Genomic DNA, 16,016 nt, shown 5'->3' with positions numbered 1-16,016 from the left:
CTCTGGCCGGAGCGTTTCTTCCGTCTTCTACTTGGGAAGGCCCAAAATCCCCCATAGCCTTGGGACTCCGGGAACTCCGTCTCAGACCAATGATCATCGCCGCTTCCCGATAAGGACGAGCCTCCGATGGGTCCCTTGGCCAGTCCGGTAGACGGGAAGTCAGGTCTCGACCGCAGCTGCGGGAAACCTGTGCGGGGCCCTCTCTGGCAACAGAATGCCATACCGAGACCACATTAGCAGTAGTGGCCTCCAGTCGGCTTCGGCCTGCGTGCTCGTCACACTGGCCACACAGTCAATTTCTTTCGTCTCGTCATGGTCGCTTACCAATGATCTCCGCGGTTACAGTCCCGGAGATCCAATTCACCCGATACTCCCGGGGAGCTTCAGTGGGTGGTTGTATTTTGAACAAATAGGAACAAATACAAGAACTGTACAGCCAGCTCTGTACATCGAGGGCAGGATAGTCCAAGGGCCTCCAATCCCCCACTGGTGTAGAGCACAAATTTGCCTTCCGTGTGCATCTGGATCCCTGTATCGGTGAGGGGTACTCCGGCGGCAGCAGACATGGTGAAGACCCCCGGAGCAGACATCGGGGGCCTCAATCGCTGAGGGGCTGCGGGCAGCAGCGAGGGAGTGGACATCTCACACGTGGCACTCTCTCTCGAAGGCGGGCAGCAATTACTGGTTTGGTGCGAATCCTCGCCCTACGTCTCACGCAGGGGTGGGTAGCTCCTCCCACTTGAAGAAAAAAAAATCTTCTCAAAACACGTGGCAGGCGCACGTGGCTTCACCGCACGTACGCCCAGGGTACTGCTACTCCTTCACCTCACAGTCAACACCCGACAATTCCTTGCTCTCCACAATAAAATTGAACTCACAGTTCCGTTGCTAGAGGTAACAGCCGATCCCGGACATGCCCCCACGTGTAGCGCTACCCCCTCAGGAGCCGCTGGTTAGATTGGGACGGCATGATTATGTTATCTCTATGATGTGTCTAGGGATGAAGATGATGATGATGATGGAATTTCCAGACAGCAGGGTGATGTTTTCTGTGCTTTTATTACTGGTCCAACATGACCAATAGTCAACTTGAGGTAGATAGAGAAAGGTTGGTGAAAGGAGAACTTTGCAGATTCAGAAAATGGATAACAGAAGCAGTCCTGCCTCAAATGATAATTCTTGTTTCGTCGCCATCTCCAGCCGGAGTGGGTATAGTGCCCCCTGGACAGGTCCCTCTCACAGGCCTGGCAGCCAGGGTGTCACTCAGAGCTTCTGGGAAGGAACAAGTCTTTGCATCTGACTTGGCTTTAGTAGATTTAGAATTAGTAATTAGACCTCTGCCACAGGCCTAGTACTCAGGAACATGGATATTAGAGCGAATCCTCCCAGTCAATAATTTGCCTGAATTTCCCTCAGGTAGACTTCATGGCCCGGATTCAGATACAAATGCGTAATGTTATGCGGGCGTAGCGTATCTCATATACGCTACGCCGCCGTATCTTTGGGAGGCAAGTCCTGTATTCTGAAAGAACTTGCGCCTAAAGTTACGGCGGCGTAGCGTATATTGGCCGGCGTAAGCCCGCCTAATTCAAAATAGGTTGGTAGGGGGTGTGCTGTATGCTAATTAGCCATGACCCCACGTAATTGACGTTCTTAACGAACAGCACATGCGCCATCCGTGAAAGTATCCCAGTGCGCATGCTCGAAATCACGCCGCAAATAGTCAATGCTCTCGACGTGAACGTAACTTACGCACAGCCCTATTCCCGAACGACTTACGCAAACGACGTAAACGATGCAAAATTTGACGCTGGCCCGACGTCCATACTTAACATTGGCTACGCCTCATATAGCAGGGGTAACTTTACGCTGGAAAAAGCCTTACGTAAACGACGTAAAAAAAATGCGCCAGGCGGACGTACGTTTCAGAATCGGCGTACCTATCTCATTTGCATATTCTATGCGGAAGTCTAGGGAAGCGCCCCTAGCAGTCAGCCTAAATATTGCACCCTAAGATACGACGGTGTAGGAGACTTACGCCGCTCGTATCTAGGCAACATTGAGGCGTATCTGATTCTATGATCAGGCGCCGAGATGCGACGGCCCGCATTCGGAGTTACGACGGCGTATCTGGAGATACGCCGACGTAACTCCTTTCTGAATCCGGGCCCTTACCTTTGGGGTCACCGACTGACAGTTTGCAGCATACAACCTGTCAGTGTCCGGCCACCCAGATCCCCGATGGATCGTCTAAGCCCTGTTGGATTACCTGTATCCAGGTTCACCTCAGACCGACTCCCCACCGAGCAGCATAACTCGCTTGGTATCTTGTCCTTAACCACTTCCCGCCCGGCCTATGGCCGATTTACGTCCGGGAAGTGGTTTTGAAATCCTGACTGGACGTCCATGGACGTCCTGCAGGATTTCATGCCGCACGGCGATCGGTGATGCGGGGTGTCAGTCTGACACCCTGCATCTCCGATCTCGGTAAAGAGCCTCCGGCGGAGGCTCTTTACCACGTGATCAGCCGTGTCCAATCACGGCTGATCACGATGTAAACAGGAAGAGCTGTTGATGGCTCTTCCTCACTCGCATCTGACTGACGCGAGTAAAGGAGAGCCGATCGGCGGCTCTCCTGACAGGGGAGGTTCACGCTGATTGTTTATCAGCGCAGCCCCCCCTCGGATCGCCACACTGGACCACCAGGGAAGCCCACCCTGGACCACCAGGGAAGGGCAAAAAAAAGAAAAGCCTGAAAAAAAAAGTCTAAAAAAAAAAACAGATGCCAATTAGTGCCCACAAATGGGCACTGACTGGCAACATGAGAATCAGTGCTGCCCCACAGTGTCCATCAGTGCCACCCCACAGTGTCCATCAGTGCCACCCCACAGTGTCCATCAGTGCCACCCCACAGTGTCCATCTATCAGTGCCCATCTGTGCCACCCATAAGTATCCATCAGTGCCACCCATAAGTGCTGCCCATGAGTGCCCATCTGTGCCGCCTTAGAGTGCCCAGTGCCGCCCATGAGTGCCCATCAGTGCCGCCTATGTGTGCCCATCAGTGCCGCCTATGTGTGCCCATCAGTGCCGCCTATGTGTGCCCATCAGTGCTGCCTATGTGTGCCCATCAGTGCCGCCTATGAGTGCCCATCAGTGCCGCATACCAGCGCCGCCAATCAGTGCCACCTTATATGTGCCCGTCAGTACTACCTCATCGATGTCCATCAGTGCCATCTCATCGGTGCCCATCAGTGCTGCCATATCAGTGCCCGTAATTGAAAGAGAAAACTTACTTATTTACAAAAAAAATAACAGAAAAAAATAAAAACTTATTTTTTTTTCAAAATGTTCAGTCTTTTTTTAGTTGTTGCGCAAAAAAAAAAAAAAAAAAAAATCGCAGAGGTGATCAAATACCACCAAAAGAAAGCTCTATTTGTGGGGAAAAAAGGACGCCAATTTTGTTTGGGTACAGTGTAGCATGACCGCGCAATTGCCATTCAAAGTGTGACAGCGCTGAAAGCTGAAAATTGGCTTGGGCGGGAAGGTGCGTAAGTGCCTGGTATGGAAGTGGTTAAAATTTGGGGACCCAGTAAGTCACTGGGGCCCCTCTGCAGCCTTAGTTGCTCCGGGCCATGAGAGCCCAGAGTCAGGAACTCCGCGTAGCACGTGCGCCCCGGCCTGGTAGGCCATGTCGCTGGGGCCCGTGATGTGCGCACACCCTAAAGGTGGGTGCCGGAGCCAGGAACGCGCGAAGACCCCACAAAATGGCGTCTGCCACAGAAATACCCTCCCCCAGCAGGCTTCGTGAGGGAAACACTCCTCTGATTGGCTGCTGAGGAAAGGCGCCTCCGCCTGGACCCCTCTGGCGCCACCTGGTATCCAAGGATGGAAAGGTATCTTTGGAACAGATGATACCACAGGACAGCCCAGGGGCCGGCAGCAGCCCAATTTAACAGATCAACATGGATAAGCGCAAGTAACTCTCTCATCCCCCAACAAAATTTGACATAGCACCTGTACTGAGAAGTACACAGGCGCTACAAATACATTAAGGTTAAAAACCTTGAGGCTTTAGAACCATTTTAAGTTGCTGTGAGTCAAATCTGTATAATGTTTTTTTAATTCGTTTAACAGACCTAGTAATTTTGAACTTTCTCTGCTTCTTTTAGTGGGATCTGTATGCTGCAGCTATGCTGGTCGGCATACCAACTGCCGGGAGTATTGTCAAGCTATATTTCGCACAGATTCATCACCAGGACCATCACAAATCAAAGCAGTGGAGAACTTCTGTGCTTCCACTAGCCCTCAGTTAGTTCAGTGTGTGAACAACTACACGCAGTCTTATCCAATGAGGAACCCTGTTGACAGTAAGTTGGTTGTTCTTCATGCAAAGTTTGATATGCTGTATATTTCAGTGTTGTGAGATTACTTGCAGGTTGAATCACTTAAAGAATAATTCCAGGTATTGGCATGTTATATATTGGTTACATTAGTCCAGTTCGGACCAATGTAACTGTGTGTATGACATACTGTACGTGGCTAATGTCGCTGGAAAACACTATAGTACTACTACAGTGATCTCAACTTGCTTACAGTATTGTACATGCTTATTTTCCAGTGTTTAATAGCGTTAAAGATGCTGCTAGTACAGAAAAGTACTCATTGATCTGCCAGAAATGCACTCAGCATGTGTATGGGCACCGCATTTTTGTGGAATTTGTGTCAGCCATGCCCATTATTCTTTTACTAAGCTACTCATATTGTCCCCTATGCTATTCTCCACAACATGTAGTTATTAAATCCCAAGATTACAGCTAGTAGAATTATTTAAATTCCTTGAGATCACACAAGACACAGGGCACTTCTGAATCTGACTTGATGAACAGGTATTTTTTTTGCACTTAAACAGATATAACAAAACAGTTTGTTTTGTATATTTAAATAGACCATAAGCTCGCAAACGGGTGAATGGTTAGGGTTTACGTCCACTTTAATTGATTTTTATATCTCACGATGATGAGACATAGTCAACAAAAGACTTCTACAGCTACAGTGGCACTGGCAAGACAAAGGCATAATGAGCTAGTATGCATAGCAAGTGGGACACAATCATGAAGTGGAACAAAATTTATTAGATATTTCAAACTTTTTTAACAAATAAAAAACTGAAAAATTGGTCGTGCAAAATTATTCAGCCCCTTTACTTTCAGTGCAGCAAACTCTCTCCAGAAGTTCAGTGAGGATCTCTGAATGATCCAATGTTGACCTAAATGACTAATGATGATAAATAGAATCCACCTGTCTTCGTATAAATTCACCTGCACTGTGATAGTCTCAGAGGTCTGTTTAAAGCGCAGAGAGCATCATGATGAACAAGGAACACACCAGGCAGGTCCGAGATACTGTTGTGGAGAAGTTTAAAGCCGGATTTGGATACAAAAAGATTTCCCAAGCTTTAAACATCCCAAGGAGCACTGTGCAAGTGATAATATTGAAATGGAAGGAGTATCATACCACTGCAAATCTACGAAGACCTGGCCGTCCCTCTAAACTTTCAGCTCATACAAGGAGAAGACTGATCAGAGATGCAGCCAAGAGGCCCATGATCACTCTGGATGAACTGCAGAGATCTAAAGCTGAGGTGGGAGACTCTGTCCATAGGACAACAATCAGTCGTATACTGCACAAATCTGGCCTTTATAGAAGAGTGGCAAGAAGAAAGCCATTTCTTATGCCCCGTACACACCATCACTTTATGTGATGAAAAAAAACGACATTTTCTGTGAAGTAAAAAATGACGTTTTTGAAACTTCAATTTTCAAAGACGAAGTTGCCTACACACCATCGTTTTTCTCACAATGTTCTAGCAAAGCGAGGTTACGTTCTCACCACTTTTTCCATTAAAGCTTGCTTCATAAGTAGCTTCTGGGCATGCGCGGGTGAAAAAACGTCATTTTAAACGACGTTTTTTACTACACACGGTCAATTTCTGTGAAGTAAAAGTTGACGTTTTGAAAAACGACACATAAAATTGAAGCATGCTTAAATTTTTTTTGGTCGTTTTTTAGAAGACATAAAACGACGTTTTCCCCCACACACGGTCAATTAAAGTGACGTTTTTAAAAACGTCATTTTTTTTCATCACATAAAGTGATGGTGTGTACGCGGCATTAAAGATATCCATAAAAAGTGTTGTTTAAAGTTTGCCACAAGCCACCTGGGAGACACTCCAAACATGTGGAAGAAGGTGCTCTGGTCAGATGAAACCAAAATCAAACTTTTTGGCAACAATGCAAAACGTTATGTTTGGCGTAAAAGCAACACAGCTCATCACCCTGAACACACCATCCCCACTGTCAAACATGGTGGTGGCAGTATCATGGTTTGGCCTGCTTTTCTTCAGCAGGGACAGGGAAGATGGTTAATTGAAGGGAAGATGGATGGAGCCAAATACAGGACCATTCTGGAAGACAACCTGATGGAGTCTGCAAAAGACCTGAGACTGGGACGGAGATTTGTCTTCCAACAAGACAATGATCCAAAACATAAAGCAAAATCTACAATGGAATGGTTCACAAATAAACATATCCAGGTGTTAGAATGGCCAAGTCAAAGTCCAGACCTGAATCCAATCGAGAATCTGTGGAAAGAACTGAAAACTGCTGTTCACAAATGCTCTTCATCCAACCTCACTGAGCTCGAGCTGTTTTGCAAGGAGGAATGGGCAAAAATGTCAGTCTCTCGATGTGCAAAACTGATAGAGACATACCCCAAGCGACTTACAGCTGTAATCACAGCAAAAGGTGGCGCTACAAAATATTAACTTAAGGGGGTTGAATAATTTTGCACGCCCAATTTTTCTGTTTTTTATTTGTTAAAAAAGTTTGAAATATCCAATACATTTCGTTCCACTTCATGATTGTGTCCCACTTGTTGTTGATTCTTCAAAAAAAATTACAGTTTTATATCTTTATGTTTGAAGCCCGAAATGTGGCAAAAGGTCACAAAGTTCAAGGGGGCCGAATACTTTCGCAAGGCACTGTGTGTGTGTGTGTGTGTGTGTGTGTGTGTGTGTGTGTGTGTGTATATATATATATATATATATATATATATATATATATATATAAGACTGTGTATATAGACTATACATAAACATCTATCTAAAGTGATAATTGGTATGGTTGTGCAAGAAAAGAGGGGAGTGACGGTGAAATTAATAAAAAATGTATGGTAAAATTAATGGTGATGATGCATTCAAAAGTCGCAGAGATATGCAATAAAATAATTAATTGATTGTATATATGCATGTGAACGTGCATATGTGAAATGACAAAAAAAATAGTGAATAGAAGGAAAACATAAAATATGTAATATGTGCCATATATATAAGTGATACACAGTAGAACATATATGTTTATGTGATTATATGATGTTGCATACATGAGAATATGGTTATATTATATTATTATTATTATTATTATTATTAGTATTACAGTACTGAAGTGTGGAAAAAGACATTGTGATAAACCTCTGATGGACATGGAAATGTAAATTCATATGTATACACATGGAGGCGGGCTTCAATTCTAGGCACATGTGTATGTATCACGCGCGTGATATATAAACCACACACATGCATACGCGGACTAATTGTAAACCATATATGTATACAATGTGCGACCATAGATAGACCAATGCATAAATGTGCACGGCCGAGGCTCCGGAAATATGTAAAATAGCAATGGTGATGGGACAACGCATGAATCCAATCCCCCAATTATAACCAAATCAAATAAATTCTATGTTTATAAATTATTTGTTATTGGCCTTAAAGTCTTAGGGAATAGGTGCATATTTAATCATGCTCGCATGTAGTCGTATGGAGGGACCTTACTCACCTCGCCGGTAGTTGTCATAAGGGCACGGTCTCCAATCATTTGTCTCCTGCAGAATAAATAGCTTTGATTTTTTTTTGAGTCTGATAAGAACATTGTCATTAGGAATGCAGATAAGGGGGGTACGGTGGTAGTTTTAGATTCTGTTACAAGAACGAAGCACTATGCCCAGGGGCGTACCTAGAGCATTTGGCACCCGGGGCGGATCCTACATCTGGCACCCCCCCCCCCCCCAACGTTTACCTGGAAAAACACCCACAATTTTTTTTCATGTTTTCAAGAACATGTATTGCACGAATTTGTAAACTTTACATCAACTTAAAAAAAAAAAAAAAAAAAAAAACATAGGTTTAAGTAAGTTAATAACTTATTTTCCAATTTCAATTATTTATAACATTTACTCAACAGATAATACTGCTTTTTTTTTTTTTTAACAAAACCATAGCATAGCAAACGCCTGGATTCTGCACACTGTAAATCGCACATGTCTACATTCTGCACACTGTAAATCGCATATGCCTACATTCTGCAACCCTCCCAATCAGGTCAGCTACAGTGTTACACTATACACATGGCAGGGGGTGGCGGGCACAGTAATCACCCCCCCCCAAATCAGGGCCGTCTTAATAGCATCATGGGCCCCTGGGCAAAGCAATGCTCTGGGGCCCCTACAATGGAGACAGTGCAGGTAAACAGACATCAAGTAGGTAGGAGGTAGGGGATATCTAGGGTGTAGAGGGGTCAGAGTGCTGGAGAGATATCTGGGATGTAGAGGGGCAGCCCGGGGCCCAAGGAACAGCTGCTTTGGGCAAAGAGCAGGGGCAGCTACATACAGTGCTAGTACACATGGCAGGGGGTGGTGGACACAGTAATCACCCCCCCCCCCCAAATCAGGTCAGCTACATACAGTGCTAGTACACATGGCAGGGGGTGGCGGACACAGTAATCACCCCCCCCCCCCCAAATCAGGTCAGCTACATACTGTGCTAGTACACATGGCAGGGGGTGGTGGACACAGCAATCACCCCCCCAAATCAGGTCAGCTACATACTGTGCTAGTACACATGGCAGGGGGTGACGGACACAGCAATCACCCCCCCAAATCAGGTCAGCTACATACAGTGCTAGTACACATGGCAGGGGGTGGTGGACACAGCAATCACCCCCCCCCCCAATCAGGTCAGCTACATACAGTGCTAGTACACATGGCAGGGGGTGGCGGACACAGTAATCACCCCCCCCCCCCCAAATCAGGTCAGCTACATACTGTGATAGTACACATGGCAGGGGGTGGCAGAAACAGTAATCACCCCCCCCCCCCCCCAATCAGGTCAGCTACATACAGTGCTAGTACACATGGCAGGGGGTGGCGGACACAGTAATCACCCCCCCCCCCAAATCAGGTCAGCTACATACTGTGCTAGTACACATGGCAGGGGGTGGCAGACACAGCAATCACCCCCCCCCCCAAATCAGGTCAGCTACATACTGTGCTAGTACACATGGCAGGGGGTGGCGGACACAGCAATCACCCCCCCAAATCAGGTCAGCTACATACTGTGCTAGTACACATGGCAGGGGGTGGCAGACACAGCAATCACCCCCCCCCCCCAATCAGGTCAGCTACATACAGTGCTAGTACACATGGCAGGGGGTGGCGGACACAGTAATCACCCCCCCCCCCCCCAAATCAGGTCAGCTACATACTGTGATAGTACACATGGCAGGGGGTGGCAGAAACAGTAATCACCCCCCCCCCCCAATCAGGTCAGCTACATACAGTGCTAGTACACATGGCAGGGGGTGGCGGACACAGTAATCACCCCCCCCCCCCCCCCAAATCAGGTCAGCTACATACAGTGCTAGTACACATGGCAGGGGGTGGCGGACACAGTAATCACCCCCCCCCCCCCAAATCAGGTCAGCTACATACAGTGCTAGTACACATGGCAGGGGGTGGCAGACACAGCAATCACCCCCCCCCCCCAAATCAGGTCAGCTACATACTGTGCTAGTACACATGGCAGGGGGTGGTGGACACAGCAATCACCCCCCCCACAAATCAAGTCAGCTACATACAGTGCTAGTTGTACACATGGCAGGGGGTGGTAGGCACATCAATCACCCCCCTAAATCAAGTCAGCTACTACATACAGTGCTAGTTGTGCACATGGCAGGGGGGTCCTCCTCCCCCCAAATCAGGTCAGCACACACAGGGTGGCAGAGCAGGCAGACACACTCCTCCAGGCTCTTCTTCATGCAACACCCCCCAACCCCCCCCTCACCACTGTTGTCCAGCCTCAGGCTCTCAGACTCAGCCTCTGCTAGGGAGTAACTTGGGAGGTCCAGATGGATTTGATTCCTGATCCTGCCTCACTGCCTGTGTCTGTATGTGAAAGCAGTAGCCGAGCCGCCCCAGCGGAGAGAGATGACAGACACAGGCTGAGGCTGCAGTGGTGGGTGGAGGCGGAGCTAGCAGGAGGGAATTCAGTGAATAAAACGAATGGACAATCTGGACTAGTCCATTGCGGCCGCGGCGATGGGGGTGTTCTAAAAAACACCTAAAGGGAAATGGAGCAGCCAGACCCAGCAGGGATGCCTTGGGATGATTAGACAGTATCACCCGACTTGGGTATGGAGTGCACCCCACATAGCGAAGTCACTCGGCCACTGACACCCCTTCAATGTGTGGTACCTGGGGCGGACCGCCCCCGCCGCCACCCTATTGGTACGCCCCTGACTATGCCAGCTATCGGATAAAGATACCTACCAACAACTTACAGCAGATCCTACCACCCCCTTAGCCAAAGAACTGTCTTTGCTTTTAGATAGGGCCGTCCAAGCTGGTATTTTCTTGGCTAAAGAAAAAGATCTATTCATTCCCCTAAGCCCCATTATGCCAGTGTTCCACCACTTATCCAAAGTTCACAAGGGACACATGTTCCCTCGCTGGCAGACCTATAGTGGCAGGCATTGGTTCTCTTAATGAGCGCCTGGGAGAATGGATAGATGGCCAGCTTCAACCCTTGGTCGCTGACCTCCCAGGCTTTCTCCACGACACCAAGCAGTTGCTCGTTAAATTTAATAATTTCACATGGGAAGATAATCAATTAATATAGATATCTCTGCGACTTTTTTGTATGCAGCATCACCATTAATTTTACCATTAATTTTATTATTAATTTCACTGTCACTCCCCTCTTTTCTTGCACAACCATACCAATTATCTCTTTAGATAGATGTTTATATATATATATATATATATATATATATATATATATATATATATATATATATATATATATATATATATATTGTAATGTTTGGGGGACCGCAGGACACAGGCTTTTTAAATCAAAACTGAGGTTTATTAAACTTAAATGGCTTAGCAGCAGCAAAAACAAAAGAAATTACAGTCTCACCGACTTGTACAGCTCAGAACTGCTATCGCAGTTAAACAGTCCTTGCAGGTAAGTCCTTCAGTAGCAGGCTTTCAGGCAACACACTGCCAAGTCCTTTCACAGCTTTTCATAGCTTCCACAGCTTTCCTTGTCCACCATTCACCATGCATAGACTCTCCTACACTCCTTCACTCTCACCTGCACTTCCTGTCTGCTTTAAACTACTTCCTTAGACAGGTGCATTAACCCTTTCCATTCCCTTAAAGGCACCACAGTCCAAACATATAACGTCCTTCCAGGACCCAGCCACGGCGTCCTGTACAATATATATATATATATATATATATATATATATATATATATATATATATATATATATATATATATATATATATATATATATATATATATATACACACACACACGTGATAACTTTTTTAAACAGTATTTACACATTTCTATATATATATATATATATATATACATACACACACATGTACATTAGTATATATTTTGGTTTGTTGAGCTTTCTAATAATATTTTCATATGATCATTCATTTATTTTTATACAAAATTGAAAGGTTAATGCACACACTTTACGGTCTTTTAACAATATACTTCTTTGTAGGGAGATTTTTTCACATATACATTTTGTATACTATGCACACTTTCAATTGTTTTTATTTTAAATGCAATGGTGTATTGTTCACTTTAATCATGCACGCATGTGATTCTATTCACCAATTTACTTAATTGGATACAATCCACTATTGGACCATGTGATCACTATGTTTAAGTATTTATTTAGTACTAAGTACTAAGTATCAGTGCGAAACGCTTCAGATGTGTGTCCTATTTTTCTTGCTGTGGCTTGTAGTGTGTTTTTTATTCTATTTTACCAATAAAGGCAACTAAAGGGATTTTTCCGGAGTACGGCTGCCCAAACATCCTTTTTGTTCTTAAATGTAAAGTTAGCCCAACTTTTTATCATATTGTGAAAGAGAATGTTACACCAAGTAAACTGATACCCAACATGTCACACTTCAAAGTTGCGCCCGCTCATGGAATGGCAACAAACTTTTACCCTTAAAAATCCCCATAGGTGACGTTTAAACAAATTCTACAGGTTGCATTTTTTGAGTAACAGAGGAAATATAGGGCTAGAATTATTGCTCTCACTCTAACGATCGCAGCGATACCTCACATGTGTGGTTTGAACACCGTTTTCATATGCGGGCGCTACACACGTATGCGTTCGCTTCCAAGCGTGAGCTCATTGGGATGGGACACTTTATTTATTTTACTTACATTTTTTTTTATTTTTAAAGAATGTAAACATCCCTTGTAATAGAACAAAAACATGACAGGTCCTCTTAAATATGAGATCTGGGGTCAAAAAGACTAAAATGCAATAACATATATATATTTTTTATGTCATTTAAAAAAAAATGTCCCTTTAAGAGCATTGGGCGGAAGTGATGTTTTGACGTCGCTTCCACCCTGCAATGATATGGAGACGGGAGGGGGCCATCTTCCCCTCACTCGTCTCCATACCCAGGCAGGGACAACATCCGATCGCCTCTGTCGCTGCCGACGGCTCCAGTAAGCGGCGGAGGGCACCGGAGAGTGGCAGCAGGCGCCCTCTGCCGCCACCGATAAAAGTGATCTTGCGGCGAATCCGCCACAGAGACAACTTGTATCTGAAAGCAGACCGCCCGCTCTTGAAGAGTGTACCGGGGTTATGGATGCTAGCTGCTATCATAACAACAAAGTAGCGACGTATTCCTGTACCGGGCGGTCTGGAAGTGGTTAAGAGTCGCCAGAGGGCGCACACCACCGGAGGGATGCAGGCACGCGACCGATGCGTGTGGCCGGCGGTCGCAGTCACAAATCCCTGTGCTGTCAGAGGAAAGGAGACATATCGTTTGTTCCTAGTAAGTAGGAACAGCGAAATGTCTCCTCTCCTACTCAGTCTTATCCCCATACAGTTAGAACATACTAAGGGAACACACATTTAACCCCTTCATCGCCCCCTAGTGTTAACCCCTTCCCTACCAGTGTCATTTACACAGTAATCAATGCGTTTTTATAGCACTGATCATTGTATAAATGTCAATGGTCCCAAAAATGTGTCAATAGTGTCCATTCTGTCTGCCGCAATACCGCTAAAAATCGCAGATCACCACCATTACTAGTAAAAAAATAAAATAATAAAAATGCCATAAATCTTTCCCATAGTTTGTAGACGCTATAACGTTTGCGCAAAATAATCAATATACGCTTTTTTCACATTTTTTTTTTTTTACCAAAAATATCGAAAAGAATATATATTGGCCTAAACTGATGAAGAAATTTGTTTTTTAAAAACATTTTTAGAGATATTTATTATAGCAAATTGTCCTTTTTTTGTGTGATCAAATAGCACCAAAATAAAGCTCTATTTGTGGGGGGAAAAAATTACACAAAATTGCCAGTTAAAGCGAAGTCAATGCCAAACTGTAAAGTTAGCCCATTTTTTTTTGTCACTCTTCACACCGTTTTCATATGCAGGCACTAATGTATGCGCTCGTCGGGGCGGGGCACTTTAATTTTTTTTTATTATTATTATTTATTTTACTTTTTATTTTGACACTGTCCTTTTAAAAAAAAAAAAAAGATTGGATCACTTTTATTCCTAATATGATGAGGAATGTAAACATGCCTTGTAATAGAAAAAAAGCACGACAGAACCTCTTAAATATGAGATCTGGGGTCAAAAATACCTCAGATCTTATTTACACTAAAATGCAAAAAAAAATTAAAAAAAATAAAATAAATACATTTTAAGAGCATTGGGCAGAAGTGACGTTTGACGTCGCTTCCGCCAGTCAATGCTATGAAGCCGAGTGGGGGTCATCTTCCCCTCACTCGACAACCAGCCAATCAGGAGAGAGGACCTGATCATCTTCATCGCTACCGGCGGCAACCTCCGGAGCACGGCGGGTCAGGGGGGGCACTTCCTGTCCCTGATAAAAGTGATCTTGCGGCAGAGACCACTTAAATATGAAAGAGGACTGCCCGCTGAAGAGAATACTGGGGTTATGGCAGCTATCTGCTGCCATAACAACGATATTCCTCTTCAAAGTGCCAACGTATAACGACGGCAGACAGTCTGTAAGTGGTTAAACAGTTATTTAAACTTTCAGCCGGCAAGCGGTTAAACATGTGTGCTAGTGATATCTTGGATTCTCTTCCACAACACTTCCGATGGATACATTTAAGAAGTCAATCATAATTCATCTTCTGAAAGCAGCCAAATGTTTACTTTTGTTACTGAAATACTGGAAAACACCAAACCAGACAATTTTTTGAGGAAATCACTTATGAGCACAACTCCACATGACAGTGCTTTACACCACTACTTATGCCCAGTCACAAAATTGGACGAAAAATACCGCTTTTGAATGGAATGCACGATAATCTGATCGTTAGTACATCGGGACAAACACAAGAAAAATTCTTGAACATTACCAGAACGAATGTTTTTTGTTTAATCAGTACATTATTGGGCAAAAAAAAAAAACAGAACACCAAGACCACACATACTCGCAAACTAAAGAATACACTACAACACAAAATAGAACACATTACATGACTTCCAAAATTGTATTTTTTTTGTGTGAGAATTTTCGTAACTTTAGTAGCCTCTTAATTTTTAAAACATGACTAGCATGAAAAAAAATAAAAACTGATGATCATATGTCTGATATTCTCATTGGGGTAGATTCAGGTAGAATGGCGCTTCTTTGTGCGGGCGTAACGTATCCTATTTACGTTACGCTGCTGCAACTTTTACAGGCAAGTGCCGTATTCTTAAAAGAAAGTTGTGGCGGTGTAGCGTAAATAGCCCGGCGTAAGCCCGCCTAATTCAAATTCTGAAGAGGTGGGCGTGTGTTATTTAAATCAGGCTTGACCTGACGTGATTGACGTTTTTCCCGAACGGCGCATGCGCCGTCCGTGGAATTTCCCAGTGTGCATTGCTCCGCAAGGGCGTCATTGGATTAGACGTGAACGTAAATAACGTCCAGCCCCATTCACGGATGACTTACGCAAACGACGTAACTTTTTAAAATTCAACGCAGGAACGACGGCCATACTTAACATAGGATACGCCTCATATAGCAGGGGTAACTATACGCCGGGAAAAGCCTTACGGAAATGTCGTAAATGTACTGCGTCGGCCGGGCGTACGTTCGTGAATTCGCGTATCTAGCTGATTTACATATTCTAGGTGTAAATCAGCGTACACGCCCCCAGAGGCCAGCGTAAATATGCAGTTAAGATCTGACGGCGTAAGAGACTTACGTCAGTCGGATCTTAGTCAAATCTAGGCGTATCTGATTCTATGAATCAGGCCCATAGATACGACCGGCCGGACTCAAAGATACGACTGCGTATCAGGAGATACGCCGTCGTATCTTCTCTCTGAATCTACCCCATTGTGTGTATGAGGCTTTAGAAAGGCTGTTATACACTGTATATTCTCCTAAAGATAGATAGTTTTGTTCGAAATGTCTAACTCTAGCAACTATTGTAAAGCTTCCTGTTGCTTTACATTTCCCACCCCCCTTCATATGTTTTGCGGTTGTGTTTATTCTGCATCACTTTGCTGTCTCAGGAAACACATAAAGATTACATCTTCAAATTGTATGTCAAAATATGGAATGGTGATATATTCTA

At 44.6% G+C, this 16,016-nt stretch overlaps 1 protein-coding gene across 2 annotated transcripts in view; it reads left to right on the top strand.

The window, feature by feature from the left end:
- RECK (reversion inducing cysteine rich protein with kazal motifs) overlaps nt 1–16,016 on the top strand; it is an 861,635-nt gene that overhangs the window by 393,218 nt on the left and 452,401 nt on the right. For both annotated transcript variants that reach the window (XM_040353423.1, XM_040353422.1), the window contains one exon: nt 4,171–4,368. In XM_040353423.1, the coding sequence (XP_040209357.1) occupies nt 4,171–4,368 (198 nt within the window). The remainder of the gene's footprint in view (nt 1–4,170; nt 4,369–16,016) is intronic.

Source organism: Rana temporaria, chromosome 5 (assembly GCF_905171775.1).
Source record: "Rana temporaria chromosome 5, aRanTem1.1, whole genome shotgun sequence".
NCBI lineage: Eukaryota > Metazoa > Chordata > Amphibia > Anura > Ranidae > Rana > Rana temporaria.
This window is presented reverse-complemented; position numbering and strand designations above follow the sequence as displayed.